Genomic DNA, 15526 nt, shown 5'->3' on the forward strand with positions numbered 1-15526 from the left:
CAGAACATGAGAGAGATGAAGAGAGAATCTCAGGACAGAAGATTTCAGACAAATCATCAAACAACTTCGTCAAAGTTATTATGGAAAATCAAAACTATTGGTCCAAAACATACAGGAAATCAGAACACAATGAGAAAATCATACCATAGATAATAGGTTTAGAAAGAGAAGACTCCCAACTCAAAGGACCAGTAAATATCTTCAACAAAATCATAGAAAAAACTTTAACCCCTGAAGAAAGAGATGTCCATAAACACAGAAGCTACCCCAGAACTCCAAATAGATTGGACCAGAAAGAAAATCCTCCGTCACATAATAGTCAAACACCAAAAAAACAAAGAAAAAGAATATTAAGCAAAAGGGAAAAACCCCAGATATATAAAGGCAGAAATATAAAAATTACAATTCAGACCCCTCATCAGAGATCTACTGAAAGCTGAAGATCCTGGACAGATGCTTCACATGCAGACCTTAAGAGAATACCAAATGCCCCAGGTTACTGTATCCAGCAAAATTATTAATTATAGATGGAGAAACAAGATATTCCATGACAAACCAAATTTACACAATATCTTTCTACAAACCAGCCTACAAAGGATAATAAATGGTAAAGCAACATAAGGAGGCAAGCTACACCCTAAAACTGAAAACTAATTGTTTTGCAAAAAAAAACAAAACAAAACAAAACAAAAGAAGACAAACACACAAACATAATCTCACCTCCAAAAAATGAATGTAACAGGAAGCAACAATCACTATTCCTTAATATCTCTCAACATCAATGGACTCAATTCCCCAATAAAAAGACACAGATTAACAAACTGGATACGTGATGAGGACCCAGCATTTTGCTGCATGCAGGAAACACACCTTAGTGAAAAAAAGACAGACACTACCTCAGAGTAAAAGGCTGGAAAAAAATTTCCAAGCAAATGGTCCCAAGAAACAAGCTGGAGTTGCAATTCTAATATCAAATAAAATTGACTTTCAACCAAGAGTCATTATATAAGACAAGGAAGGACACTTCATATTCATTAAAGGAAAAATCCACTAAGATGAACTCTCAATCATAAATATCTATGCTCCAAATGCAAGGGCACCTATATTCATAAAAGAAACCTTACTAAAGCTCAAAGCACATATTGCACCTCACATGATAATAGTAGGAGATTTCAACATCCCATTCTCATCAATGGACAGATCATGGAAACAGAAATTAAACAGAGACATAGACAGACTAACAGAAGTTATGAGCAAAAAGGACTTAGATATTTATAGAACATTCTATCATAAAACAAATGGATATACCTTCTTCTCACCACCTCATGGTACTTTCTCCAAAATTGACCATATAATCGGGCACAAAACAGGCCTCAACAAATACAGAAAGATAGAAATAATCCCATGCATCCTATCAGACCACCACGGGCTAAAGCTGGTCTTCAATAACAATAAGGGAAGAACACCCACATATACATGGAAGTTGAACAATGCTCTCTACTCAATGATAACCTGGTTAAGGAAGAAATAAAGAAAGAAATTAAAGACTTCTTAGAATTTAATGAAAATGAAGGTACAACATACCCAAACTTATGAGACACAATGAAAGCTGTGCTAAGAGGAAAACTCATAGCGCTGAGTGCCTGCAGAAAGAAACAGGAAAGAGCATATATCAGCAGCTTGACAGCACACCTAAAAGCTCTAGAACAAAAAGAAGCATATATACCCAGGAGGAGTATAAGGCAGGAAATAATCAAACTCGGAGCTGAAATCAACCAAGTAGAAATAGAAAGGACTATACAAAGAATCAACAGACCCAAAAGCGGGTTCTTTGAGAAAATCAACAAGATAGATAAACCCTTAGCCAGACTAACCAGAGGACACAGAGAGTGTGTCTAAATTAACAAAATCAGAAATGAAAGGGGAGACATAACAACAGAATCAGAGGAAATTCAAAAAATCATCAGATCCTACTACAAAAGCCTATATTCAACAAAACTTGAAAATCTGCAGGAAATGGACAATTTCCTACACAGATACCAAGTACCCAAGTAAAATCAGGAACAGGTAAAACATTTAAACAACCCCATAACTCCTAAAGAAATAGAAGCAGTCATTAAAAGTCTCTCAACCAAAAAAGAGTCCAGGTCCAGATGCGTTCCTTGCAGAATTCTATCAGACCTTCACAGAAGACCTCATACCAATACTATCCAAACTATTCCACAAAATTGAAACAGAATGGAGCGCTACCGAATTCCTTCTATGAAGCCACAATTACTCTTATACCTAAACCACACAAAGACCCAACAAAGAAATAGAACTTCAGACCAATTTCCCTTATGAATATCGACACAAAAATACTCAATAAAATTCTTCCAAACTGAATCTAAGAACACCTCAAAACAATCATCCATCATGATCAAGTAGGCTTCATCCCAGGTATGCAGCGATGGTTTAATATATGCAAAACCATCAATGTAATCCACTATATAAACAACCTGAAAGATAAAAACCACACGATGATTTCATTAGATGCTGAGAAAGCATTTGACAAAATTCAACACTCCTTCATGATAAAAGTCCTGGAAAGATCAGGAATTCAAGGCCCATACCTAAACATAGTAAAAGCCATATACAGCAAACCAGTAGCTAACATCAAACTAAATGGAGAGAAACTTGAAGCAACCCCACTAAAATCAGGGACTAGACAAGGCTGCCCACTCTCTCCCTACTTATTCAATATAGTTCTTGAAGTTCTAGCCAGAGCAATCAGACAACAAAAGGATGTCAAAGGGATACAGATTGGAAATGAAGAATTCAAAACATCACTATATGCAGATGATATGATAGTATATTTAAATGATCCCAAAAGTTCTACCAGAAAACTAGTAAACCTTATAAACACCTTCAGCGAAGTGGCTGGGTATAAAATTAACTCAAATAAATCGGTAGCCTTTCTCTACACAAAAGAGAAACAAGCTGAGAAAGAAATTAGGGAAAGGACACCCTTCATAATAGTCCCAAATAATATAAAATACCTCGGTGTAACTTTAACCAAGCAAGTGAAAGATCTGTATGAAAAGAACTTCAAGCCTCTGAAGAAAGAAATTGAAGAAGATCTCAGAAGAATGAAGGATCTCCTATGCTCATGGATTGCCAGGATTAATATAGTAAAAATGGCCATTTTACCAAAAGCAAAGTACAGATTAAATGCAATCCCCATCAAAATTCCAATCCAATTCTTTATAGAGTTAGACAGAACAATTTGCAAAATCATCTGGAATTACAAAACACCCAGGAAAGCGAAAACTATCCTCAACAATAAAGAAACTTCCCGGGGAATCACAATCCCTGAACTCAAGCAGTATTACAGAGCAATAGTGATAAAAACTGTATGGTATTGGTACAGACACAGGCAGACAGACCAGTGGAATAGAATTGAAGACTCAGAAATGAACCCACACTATGGTCACTTGATTTTTGACAAAGGAGCCAAAATCATCCAATGGAAAAAAGACAGCATTTTCATCAAATGGTGCTGGTTCAACTGGAGGTCAGCATGTAGAAGAATGTAGATCAATCCATGCTTATCACCCTGTACAAAGTGTAAGTCCAAGTGGATCAAGGACCTCCACATCAAAACCAGATACACTCAAACTAATAGAAGAAAAAGTAAGGAAGAATCTCAACACATGGGCACTGGGGAAAATTTCCCTGAACAAAACACCAATGGCATATAAGATCAAGAATCAACATATGGGATCTCATAAAAAAAGTGCAAAGCTTCTGTAAGGCAAAGGACACCTTTGTTAGGACAAAACGGCAACCAAAAGATTGGGAAAAGATCTTTACCAATCCTACAACAGATAGAGAGCTTATAGCCAAAATATACAAAGAACTCAAGAAGTTAGACCGCAGGGAGACAAATAACCCTATTAAAAAGTGGGGTTCAGAGCTAAACAAAGAATTCACAGCTGAGGAATGTCGAATAGCTGAGAAGCACCTAAAGAGATGTTCAACATCTTTAGTCATAAGGGAAATGCAAATCAAAACAACCCTGAAATTCCATCTCACACCAGTCAGATTGGCTGAGATCAAAAACTCCAGTGACAGCAGATGCTGGCGAGGATGTGGAGAAAGAGAACACTCCTCCATTGTTGGTGGGATTGCAGACTGGTACAACCATTCTGGAAATCAGTCTGAAGGTTCCTCAGAAAATTGGACATTAAACTACCTGAGGACCCAGCTATACCTCTCTTGGGCATATACAAAGATGCCCCAACATATAACAAAGACACATGCTCCACTATGTTCATGCAGCCTTATTTATAATAGCCAAGGAGCTGAAAGAACCAGATGTCCTTCAACAGAGGAATGGATACAGAAAATGTGGTACATCTACACAATGGAATATTACTCAGCTATCAAAACAATGACTTTATGAAATTAAATGAGCAAATGGTTGAACTGGAAAATATCATCCTGAGTGAGGTAACCTGTCAGAAAAACACACATGGTATGCACTCATTGATAAGGGGCTACTAGCCCAAATGCTCGAATTATCCAAGATGCACAGAATACATGAAACTCAAGGATGACCAAAATGCGGATGCTTCACTCCTTCTTTAAAAGAGGAACAAGAATACCCTTGGGAGGGAATAGGGAGGCAAAGTTTAGAACAGAGGCTGAAGGAACACCCATTCAGAGCCTGCCCCACATGTGGCCCATACATATACAGCCACCCAATTAGACAAGATGGATGAAGCAAAGAAGTGCAGGGCGACAGGAACCGGATGTAGATCTCTCCTGAGAGACACAGCCAGAATACAGCAAATACCTAGGTGAGCGCCAGCAAAACCACTGAACTGAGAACAGGACCCCTGTTGAAGGAATCTTAGAAAGGACTGAAACAGCTAGAAGAGGATTGAGACCCCATATGAACAACAATGCCAACCAGAGATTCCAGGGACTAAGCCACTACCCAAAGACTATACATGGACTGACCCTGGGCTCCACCCTCATAGGTAGCAATGAATAGCCTAGTGGAAGGGGAAGCCCTTGGTCCTGTCAAGGGTAGACTCCCCAGTGAACGTGATTGTTCGGGGGAGGGCAGTAATGGGGGGGAGAATGGGGAGGGGAACACCCATATAGAGGGGTTAGGGGGATGTTGACCTGGAAACCAGGAAAGGGAGTAACAATTGAATAAATAAGAGATACCCAATTTATTAAAGACGGGGGAAAAAAGAGTCTTCCTAGAGATGTGTATTATACAGATCTCATTAAAACGAATAAGCTTGACTGCTTAGAATGTTCCCATGATACATATAGAGGACCACAGTAAAATTGTATTGACACTGAAAATTTGTTTATTTTCTATAATCCAGTTAGACTTTTATCCATGTTATGAATATGAGCTAAATTTGTGTAATCAGCTTCATTTGCAAGAATAGTCACCTCTAACTCTTTTAGAGTAGAAAGGACATTCCTTTAAAGCAATTTTGGCCAACCACCTTTAGAACTGAAATTACAAAATTCTCTTAATCTTATGTGCATTTAGTTCCGATGGATTCTAATTTAAAAGACAAAGAGAAAAGACTCAGCAGCAGGACTGAAGGAAATTTAAACCTGTCTTATAAAGCCACACATCCTAATGATGTAATTGTATGCTCTATCTTCACAAATATGAACGCTCTACAAATTCATGTGCATTTTTCCAAAAAATACACACTTTGGAAAAATGGAATCTGTCATTCAATATTTTATAAGGCCTGAAATAGGGGCTGGAGAGATGGCTCAGAAGTTAAGAGCAACAGCTGTTCTTCTAGAGGACCCAGGTTCAATTCCCAGGATGCACAGGCAGTCCACAACTCCTGTTCCAGGGGATCTGACATCCTTACACATGCATATAAGCAAAACACCAATGCATGCAAAGTAAAATACATACATACATACATACATACATACATACATACATGCATACATACATACATGCGTACATACATATGTAAAGAAATAAAATTTTTAAAAGACCAGAAACAGTGAGGTTTTAGTTTTGTTTAATATTGTAAAAGATACCAAACTGCCATTGTGAGTTTTAAAAAATCTGATCTGCATCATTAGCAAAACTCATCCCTTTTTCACACCACCAATATACACTGTGGAAAGATCTAGATAATTTGGCCATGAATGTTTATGTAGCACTACTTGTAAATCATTCCTTTGCATTTTAAAGGTCACAATGCCTTTTATGAAACAGCATGTAGGGCAACAAAAATACATTTCAAATATCAGGCTTCCACTTTTCAGGAACTGCCTTTTAAGTTTAGGCATACCATAAACAAAGTTCTCCCTCACCTCAGTTATTAAAAAATAAAGAATGCCAATATTTAATGGAGGAATATCCAATCTTTCCAGCAGTTTGGTAAGGAATTAAAGAGTTGATAAAAGGAGTCAGGTAGCAGGAACCAAAAAGTTGCTCAGAATCTGCACTGCTGGACCACATACTTCGGTCTCTCACATCAATGGAGTTTTAATCACCCAATAACCTGTAATCATTCTTAAAGACAGGTCCTATTATTCTCTCAAAGAATAGTTGCATTTAACTGGCCTCCAAATCTCAAAATGACTGCAAAATAAAAGTCAGTTTAATATTCAGTCTTTCTATATACAATGCACTTGCAACCGTGCTTAGTGCACAGTGACATTCAATATTTGGTGGTTTGGGTTTTATATAAGATACCTTATACATTTAAATATGATTAAAATCTTCATTAGTTAAAATTTTAGTAAAAGTATTTTAATTTCAGTACTTACTAATTCATCAATTTGGAATGTGAAGCTCAACTAGTTTTAATATGATTGCCTTAGTGTCTTGATGGCATTTGAACTGTAGGGCTTTTTAAACCACCATACTTACCACATGCAATTGACAAGTACACTTGAGAATCTGGTGTCTGGTGTAGGATGCGAAACGGAGCTACCTTAGCAGTAGAGTCTAAGACAGAATCAAGAGTCCCAACCAAAAGACCTGTTGTAAGAGAAAAATGTAAATTAGAGACTTTACAAGAAATGAAATAGTTATCAATTCATGTCAAATTAATAAACTTTATATATATGGAAGATAGGGAAATAGTTCAACCAGGAACCTGAGTTCAATCTCCAAACCCTAAATTGAGGATACCAGCAAAGATGGCCCATGTTTTGCAATCCCAGCACTGGAGAGGCAGAGACAAGTTGGGTCCTTGGAACTCATGGTTAGCCAGCTTGGTGAGCCCCAGACCAATGAAAGACCAAGATTCAAAGAGAAAAAAAGGTAGATGGTACCTAAGGAACAATATCCATGGGTATCCTCTAGAGCACTCCAAGCACATGCACACACATACACATGCCACACCCACCCAGACATAACACAGACAAAAAAAGAATATATATTTGGAATAGAAAAACCAAATCTTAATAATATAAGTGGTGTTTGGGAAAATAATAATTTAATAAAAATATGTAAAGCTCAATTGTCCAAATCTCGTACTTGAGATTCTTAGAAAGTTCTATAATGAGGTTGTGTATTTTATTAGACGAGGAGGTAGAACTAGTACTCAAGACCAACTAGATGAGCTGAATTCTGGATTTGTCACTTATGCCAATTTCAACATGTTAAAGTAGTTTCCATTTCTATATCCTCATTTGCAAAATAGGGGGAACAAAACAGAATCAACTGCAAAGTGTATCATAAAGATTAAATGAGCTATTACTTAGAGGAGCAGTTCTCAACCTTCCTAATGCTGTGAGCTCTTCATGTTGTGATGACCCCCAGCCATAAAATTATTTCATTGCTACTTTACAACTGTAATTACTGCTGTTATGAATTATAATTCAGATATCTGATAAGCAGGATATCTGCTATGTGTGACTCTGTGAAAGGGTTGTTCAACTCCTAAAGGAGTCTCAACCCACAGGTTGAGAGCTGCAGACTTAGAGCAATGCTCAGTACCCAAAGAAACATTTAATATTGGTTCTTTTGTATTATATAAGAACATTTTAAATATGTAAATAAGTGGGAAACTGACATTTTTGAGGATGGTTTGGCAAAATGATTTTCTTTTCAACAATTCCTAATTCCCCAATTTTGAATTCAAGGATCTTGCTCAATTAGTTCCTTTGTAATTATCTGATTATATTTCCTACTACTTCCTGGAACAAAATTTTCCGTTCTCTTAAATAGCCAGTTAATTTTCCCCTTAGGGTCTTTGCTGAACAATTATCTTTTTACTGAGAAATGTTAACAAACCTCTTCTAGCCTAGTCTAGCTAATCCAAACTACGTATTTCCTTTAAGACCCACTTCCCCATAAAATCTTTAGTAGAAATGCCAAGCAATAATATTTTCCCTCTTCTCTGGATACTTGTAATACCTAAATTCTATACAGCATAACTAAGTATTTACTTATTAGGTTGGCTATTACAACTACTTTCTAAGTGTTTCTCATATATATAGGGTCCCTGAGAATAACTGTATTACCTACCTCTGGGTTTGTGTCTTAACTCCAATCACAATGAGGCATACTGTGTGGCCTTAACTATGTCATGGAATGGCTCAACTATATACATCTACTTTTATATTTTTAAAAGCATTGGTTGGCTGAGTGATGTTTTTGTTCTATGAACATTTCTTTTTAACTTTGCATACATAATTTCAAAAAAATTAAAGACAACTACAAACCAGGCTTTTAGTTCTTTTCCTATTTTTACCCACTTGAAATGAGTTCAGATTTCAAATTAGCTTTGAATGAAAATGTAAGTATGCTGGCATATATGGGACAGGAAATCATCAAAATCACAAAGGGAGGCAAATATAGAGAATAAAAGAAAGTAAAATTGACTCAGTGGAAAAGATAGGAGTATGGATAGGGACAGGAATGTAGGATAATGTCAGTTAGTAATAGGACCAAGGATTTGGATAGTGCAAAAATCCCCCAATGAAGAGTTCTTGGAGCTGGAGAGATGGCTTTGTGGTTGAAAGCACTTGTTCTTGCAGAGGTCTAAGCACCACATGGTTCGCAACTATCCATAGGCATGCACATGGTGCACATACAGACAGGCAGGAAAAAACACTCATGCACATACGATAAAAGAATTCTAAAAACTTTTGCTTATTTTGACCTTTTGGGGTGTGTGTGTGTGTGTAATGTGTGTGTGTGTGTGTGTGGTGTGGGAGGGATGGGAAAGGAATGGGGGGATAGAGGAGGGAGAGAGATAGGGATGGAGAGAGAGAGAGAGAGAGAGAGAGAGAGAGAGAGAGAACACATGGACTTAGGTAGGTAGGGTCTGGGAGGTGTTGGAGAAAAAAGTATGATCAAATATATTGTACATAAATCTTCAATGGAAGGATGCATGGCACCAGTGCACCCAGGCCCTGAAAACATGCATACAAATAATATTATACAAACTGAGCAGGTTAGATATAGGAATATATAAAAACTAGTTATTGAACAAGAGCCCATGGATTGGAAAGAAAGCAAGGAGGGCTACGTGGGAAGGTATGGAAAGAAGAAAAGGAAGAGGAAAACGATGCAATTGTAGTCTCTAAAGTAAAGGAAAAATTCTTCAAATAAACAAAGTAAAAAAAAAATAAAATGAGACAATTCCACCTATTGACATGCTTCAAATTAGGCTGTCCCCTGTAGTAGCCCTGAATGCAGCCTATTTAAATTGTACAGTGGCTTTGCTTCCCCACTCCATACTCCATAGTGGCAGGTCATTCATCCCTTACATATGGAAATGACAAGATTTTAAAAAGACTTCTGCAATGGCAGCATGTAGGTTATAAAGAAATAAATCTGACTCAGTCAAAAGTTACGGTGTGGCCTGGGAACATAGTTGATGGCAGAGTGGCTGCTGGCATGCATGAGACCCTAGAGTTTGATCTTCAGTACCATAAAAGAGGATGCCTTGTCGGGCATCAGTGGGAGGAGAGGCCCTTGGACCTATGAAGATTCAATGCTCCAGTGTAGGGGAAATGCCAGGGTGTTGAGGCAGGAAGGGTACGTGGGTAAGGGAGCACCCTCATGGAAGCAAGGGATGTGGGGATGGGATAGGGGGTTTATGGAAGGGAAACCACAAAGGGATAACATTTGAAATGTAAATAAAGAAAATATTTAATAAAAATGTGGATTTTTTTTAAAAAAAGAGAGAAAAATAAATAAATATATTGCTGTTGTGTAAAAAAGTAAGTTATGAATTGAATATTTTATTGAAGAATCATGGATCAGAAAATCTAGACAGATACTATTTAAGAGGAGGTATTGGATAAGAGACAACTGGAATGAGACAGAGGAAATAATAATGCTTCAACTGGTGAGGAAAGAAACAGAGGAGTTCAGTGAACAAAGAAAGATAATGAAGCATCAACGTAGTACCTATAAGAAGTTGGGCATTTGGTCAAGGATAAGGAAAGAGGAGCTGAACATATGCAGAAGGTCTTCTCAGAGTAATGTGAACCAAATCACCCAGGAGATGAAGAAAGGAAGAATGGTCTCAATTCGAAGGCAGGATAGTGAACATATTCAAAAGACAAAATGGTAAGTAGCAAAAGACAATCAAAGGAGATGGACTGAAAATCAATTTGTATGTGTGTGTATAAATACATATAACGGATTGAGAAAGTTGTCTAGATAGAGAAATTAAGACCTCTGAAATTATACTGGAATCTCATCACTTAGGAAAATCAGGCATTCAAAGCCAGCTTTGGTTACATATCAAGTTGGAGGTCGGCCTGAGCTCTGTGTCCTATCTCAAAGGGAAAAAAATATTTCTTTACAACAGGGCAGTTGGGCTGCTAGTTTACTTGACACTTATCCTCCAAGAATTTAATTTTAAACAAGGTTTGGGGAAAAGAAAAATGTATAGTTGCAAGGAAAGCTATTTATTTATTTATGAGATTTTTAATAAAACTAGCTCAATTGTTATTTCTCCTTTTTTGCACACATTATAAAAGATAATATTAGAAGAACTGGTGAGAAATAAATGGGTAAAAGTTGGGAGAAAGAACATTGGCAGTGTTGATGTCCCAGGAGGCAGAGGACAAACAGGAAGAGGACACAAAAGCATTTCTAAATGACACAACAGTCCTCTCATAGGTTGTGACACTAGGGACAAAGTGGTCAAAACCACTGACAAGAAAGGTTATTACTAATGGGGGTGGGGTGGGGAAACAGCTGTGTTGACAACATTATGTCTTACATAATATAAAAGGAAATTGTAAGATTTTATAAGTGCATGAAATTAGGTAGATAATATAAAACTATGCAACAAGTAATTTGGAAGCTAGCACTCGAATACATTTCTAGTCACTTGGGGGAACTCTTTCAGCTCATTAAGGTGTAATCATCATCAAGTCCCTGCAAGTCATGCAGGAATTAATGTGTGCCAATGTCTGAGTTCGAAAAGTACAAGAAAATAAGCAAACAACAATGGGTTGTTTTTCCATATTACATAAAGGTTCATCATCTGACTGCCTGAACACTGAATGTCATGGATCAGCCTACTCATGGGAAACCTTTGTAACTACCATAAATTCAAAAGAGACTAGACACTATCAGCTGCATGGTAGAATCAGAAATTTGAAAACATACTCAAATTATCCTTTGAGTGATGATAACTAAGACATCAACCAATATTCTAGAATGTCCATGGATTTTGGTAGCATCCTGGAAAAATAAGTTACACCCACCTTCTTAAGGACATAATAAGTACATTAATTAGTGTGAAATGTATTTTTATTAAATGTCACACAGTAAGATTACAAAAATGCTAAGATACATGATGTTATTTTAAAAGGCAGTTTTTTTATGAACAATAATTACCATCCACAAGCCAATCCTTTTGTCTGGATAAAGAACCACAGACTTCAGAGATGAAAAAATATCCTGACTAGTCATATAATCTAGCCTTTAGTACATTTACCTCCTCTCAGTATCCCTTGTCCTTACTTCTCTAAGGCTTCCTATTTCCAAAATAAAGAAGGAATTATATTCCTAAAGGTTATAGTCAGGGCCTGTTATTTGGGTTTATGATCTGTAAACAAAGCTCTGTGTGCAGAATGACTGCTTTGTTTAATGATATTGTCAGTACCTATAATTTCAAGGGTCATTTAGTTTTCATTTTGCAGTTAGTTCCACCTACTACATAGTCTATCGTGGCTATAGTGGTAAAAGTGTCACTCAAACTAGACTCTAAAGCAGATATAGTGTTTCCTTTCTATAATCCCAACACTTTGGAGATGGAGCTAGGAAAGTCATAGGTTCAAGGTCATCCTCTGCTACACAGCAAGTTTAAGACAAAAGTTGGGTTACCTGACACTCATCTCCAAAACAAGTCAAAATAAAACCACCTGAATACCAGATAAGGTGTTGAGATTATAATGTGTAATTATATCATTTCCCCTTCCCTTTCTTCCTTCCAACACTTCCCACATACATCCCCTTGCTCTCTTTCAAAGTCACAGCCTCGTTTTCTTTAACTGCTGTTACCTTTGTATATGTTACTAGATACATTTTGTATAATGTCATTTGTAATGTGTGTTCAGGGCTGACCCTTTGGTATTCTATAACCAATTGGTATGCTTTTCCCCAGGAAAGACTGTTTCTCCCACTCTCGGTAGTTTTTAATTGCCCGTAGTTCTTTGTGCAGAGTTAAGACTTTGTAAAGACCACAAAGATCCATCCACTCGGCCATGTCTGCTGCTGTCTTTGTTCACCTGATGCTTAGGTAGCATTGTTGGTGAGACTTCAGAGGTACAGCTCCTCACGTTTCTAGAAGCTACAAACTCCTTGTTCCTCTGGCTCTTAAAACCATCCCACCCCCTCTTCTGCAGTGGTCTCTGACTGTTTCGCACTTTGCACTTTGGATTGGTTATATATCACTGCCAATCAAAACTAAGCACTCCAAACCATCCAGATCTTTCTGAATCTTGATTTTTCCTTTTTATATTCCGTGATAATGATTCTCAACCCAAAGGACAAATCTGAGTCACTTAGACAAGTTTTAAAACGTAAGTCCAAGGATTATGATTTAATTGATCTGTCCTAAGATATTATAATGCCATTTTTCTTTACTTAAAACATAGCATAACTTCTATGTATCCACAATATAGATTCAATAATTACCAACACTTTTACTTAGTCTTGTTTCCAGAAATATTTTAAGTTAAATACAAGACATCAATTTCTCCATAAATACAGCAATATCATTTAGTAACCCCCAAATTTCCTCAATCAAATGTAACAGGCAGCCAGTGTTAAGAACACGGATCTATGATGTCTCATTGGGTTAGTGTACTTGCTGTCAAATTTGCCTATCTGAGTTTGATCCCTAAGAGACCCATATGGTGAAGAAGAGAACTGACTTCCACTTGTCTTCTTGTCCAATACATAAACATATACACAACATCAGAGTAAACAAAATCTTAGACAATTGCAAATGTGAAATGAATGCCTTTTTCTGTATTGGAGCAATGATTGTGATAAGAAAGGAATTATAAAGACTTGACTATTACAAAATGGCAACCAACAGATTGAAAAAAGGTCTTTACCAATCCTACATCCGATAGAGGGCTAAAATCCAAAACATACAAAGATCTCAAGAAGTTGGACTCTAGAGACTCAAATAACACTATTAAAAAATGGGGTAGAGAGCTAAATAAAGAATTCTCAGCTGAGGAATATTGAATGGTTGAGAAGGACCTAAAGAAATGTTCAACATCCTTAGTCATCAGGGAAATGCAAATTAAAACAACCCTGAGATTCCACCTCACACCAGTCAGAATGGCTAAGATCAAAAACTCCAGCGACAACAGATACTGGCGAGGATGTGGACAAAGAGGAACACTCTTCCATTGTAGGTGGGATTGTAAGCTGGTAAAATCAGTCTGGAGTTTCCTCAGAAAATTGGACATTGCACTACTTGAGGACCCAGCTATACCTCTCTTGGGCATATACCCAAAAGATGCCCCAACATATAACAAAGACACATGCTCCACTATGTTCATAGCAGCCTTATTTATAATAGCCAGAAGCTGGAAAGAACCCAGATGCCCTTCAACAGAGGAATGGATACAGAAAATGTGGAAAATATACACAATGGATTACTACTCAGCTATCAAAAACAATGACTTTATGAAATTCATAGGCAAATGGATGGAACTGGAAAATATCATCCTGAGTGAGGTAACCCAATTCCAAAAAAACATACATGGTATACACTCACTGATAAGTGGATATTAGCCCCAAAGCTTGAATTACTCAAGATATAATTCACTCTAGACCACATTGAAGCTCCAGAAGAAGGATGACCAAAGTGCGGATGCTTCAGTCCTTCTTAAAACTGGGAAAAAAATATTCATAGGAAGGGATATGGAGGCAACGTTTGGAGCAGAGCCTGAAGAAATGGCCATTCAGAGCCTGTCCCACTTGAGTATATAGCCCATTTATATACAGCCACCAAACCTAGACAATATTGCTGATGCCAAATGCATGCTGACAGGAGCCTGATATAGCTGTCTCCTGAGAGGCTCTGCCAGAGCATGACAAATACAGAGGTGAATGCTAGCAGCCAACCATTGAACTGAGAACAGGGTCCCTGTTGGAGGAGTTAGAGAAAGGATTGAAGGAGCTGAAGGGGCTTGCAACCCCATAAGAACAATACCAACCAACCAGAGCTCCCAGAGACTAAACCACCATCCAAAGAGTACACATGGACAGACCCATGGTTCCAGCTGCATAAGTGGACCTCCCCAGTGTAGCAGAATATCAGGGCAGGGAGGTAGGAAGAGAGGGTAGTTGGAGAAGGAGAACACCCTCATAGAAGAAGGGGGAGGGGGAAGGATGGGAAACTGGGAAAAGGAATAACATTTGAAATGTAAATAAAATATATCCAATAAAAAAGGAAAAAATGTGTAATTTTAAAAAAAGACTTGACTGTTAAAGGAATGGTCATTGAAACAGCTACTGGTTGAAGATGGTACTTTTGATGGCTAATGCTAGCCATCAATTTGACATATCTCGGAAGGAAGAACATCAATAGAGGAACTGCCTCCATCCAATCAGCCTCTAAGAACATCTGTGGGGCATTTTTTTTATTGCTATTCAATGTACAAGTACCCAGAGCACTGTGAGTGGTACTGTCCTCAGGCACATGGACCATGGCTATCTAAGAAAGGTAAGAGTCTGGAAGCAAGCAGTAAGCAGTGCTTCTTCCTAGTTTCTGTTTCAAGCTCCTGCCTTAGGTTCATGCTTTGGCCTTCCCAGATAATGGGATGTAACATATAAGATGAAATAAACCTTTTCCTGCCCATGTTGGTTTTTACTAGTGTTCTATCAAAGCAACAGAAAAGCAAACTATAGTGTGTTCATTACCAATATGCTAGTTTAGTATGCAAAATTGTGTGTACTTTTCTTTGCCAAGCAGATTTGTTTATTTTTTTATTTTTTAAAGCAGCTCTGTTTAAAAAGTAGAATGAGGGCACTGTGTAA

At 37.5% G+C, this 15526-nt stretch overlaps 2 protein-coding genes across 2 annotated transcripts in view; both read right to left on the reverse strand.

Moving 5' to 3' along the window:
• Positions 1 to 15526, reverse strand: part of LOC116888646 (collagen alpha-5(IV) chain-like) — a 760537-nt gene that overhangs the window by 669192 nt on the left and 75819 nt on the right. The gene's annotated exons all lie outside the window — the stretch shown is intronic.
• The window catches only part of Tbc1d8b (TBC1 domain family member 8B), a 77623-nt gene that overhangs the window by 53699 nt on the left and 8398 nt on the right, over positions 1 to 15526 (reverse strand). The window contains exon 2 of the mRNA XM_032889938.1: positions 6917 to 7027. Within this exon, the coding sequence (XP_032745829.1) occupies positions 6917 to 7027 (111 nt within the window). The remainder of the gene's footprint in view (positions 1 to 6916; positions 7028 to 15526) is intronic.

Source organism: Rattus rattus, chromosome X, assembly GCF_011064425.1.
Source record: "Rattus rattus isolate New Zealand chromosome X, Rrattus_CSIRO_v1, whole genome shotgun sequence".
Classification (NCBI taxonomy): domain Eukaryota; kingdom Metazoa; phylum Chordata; class Mammalia; order Rodentia; family Muridae; genus Rattus; species Rattus rattus.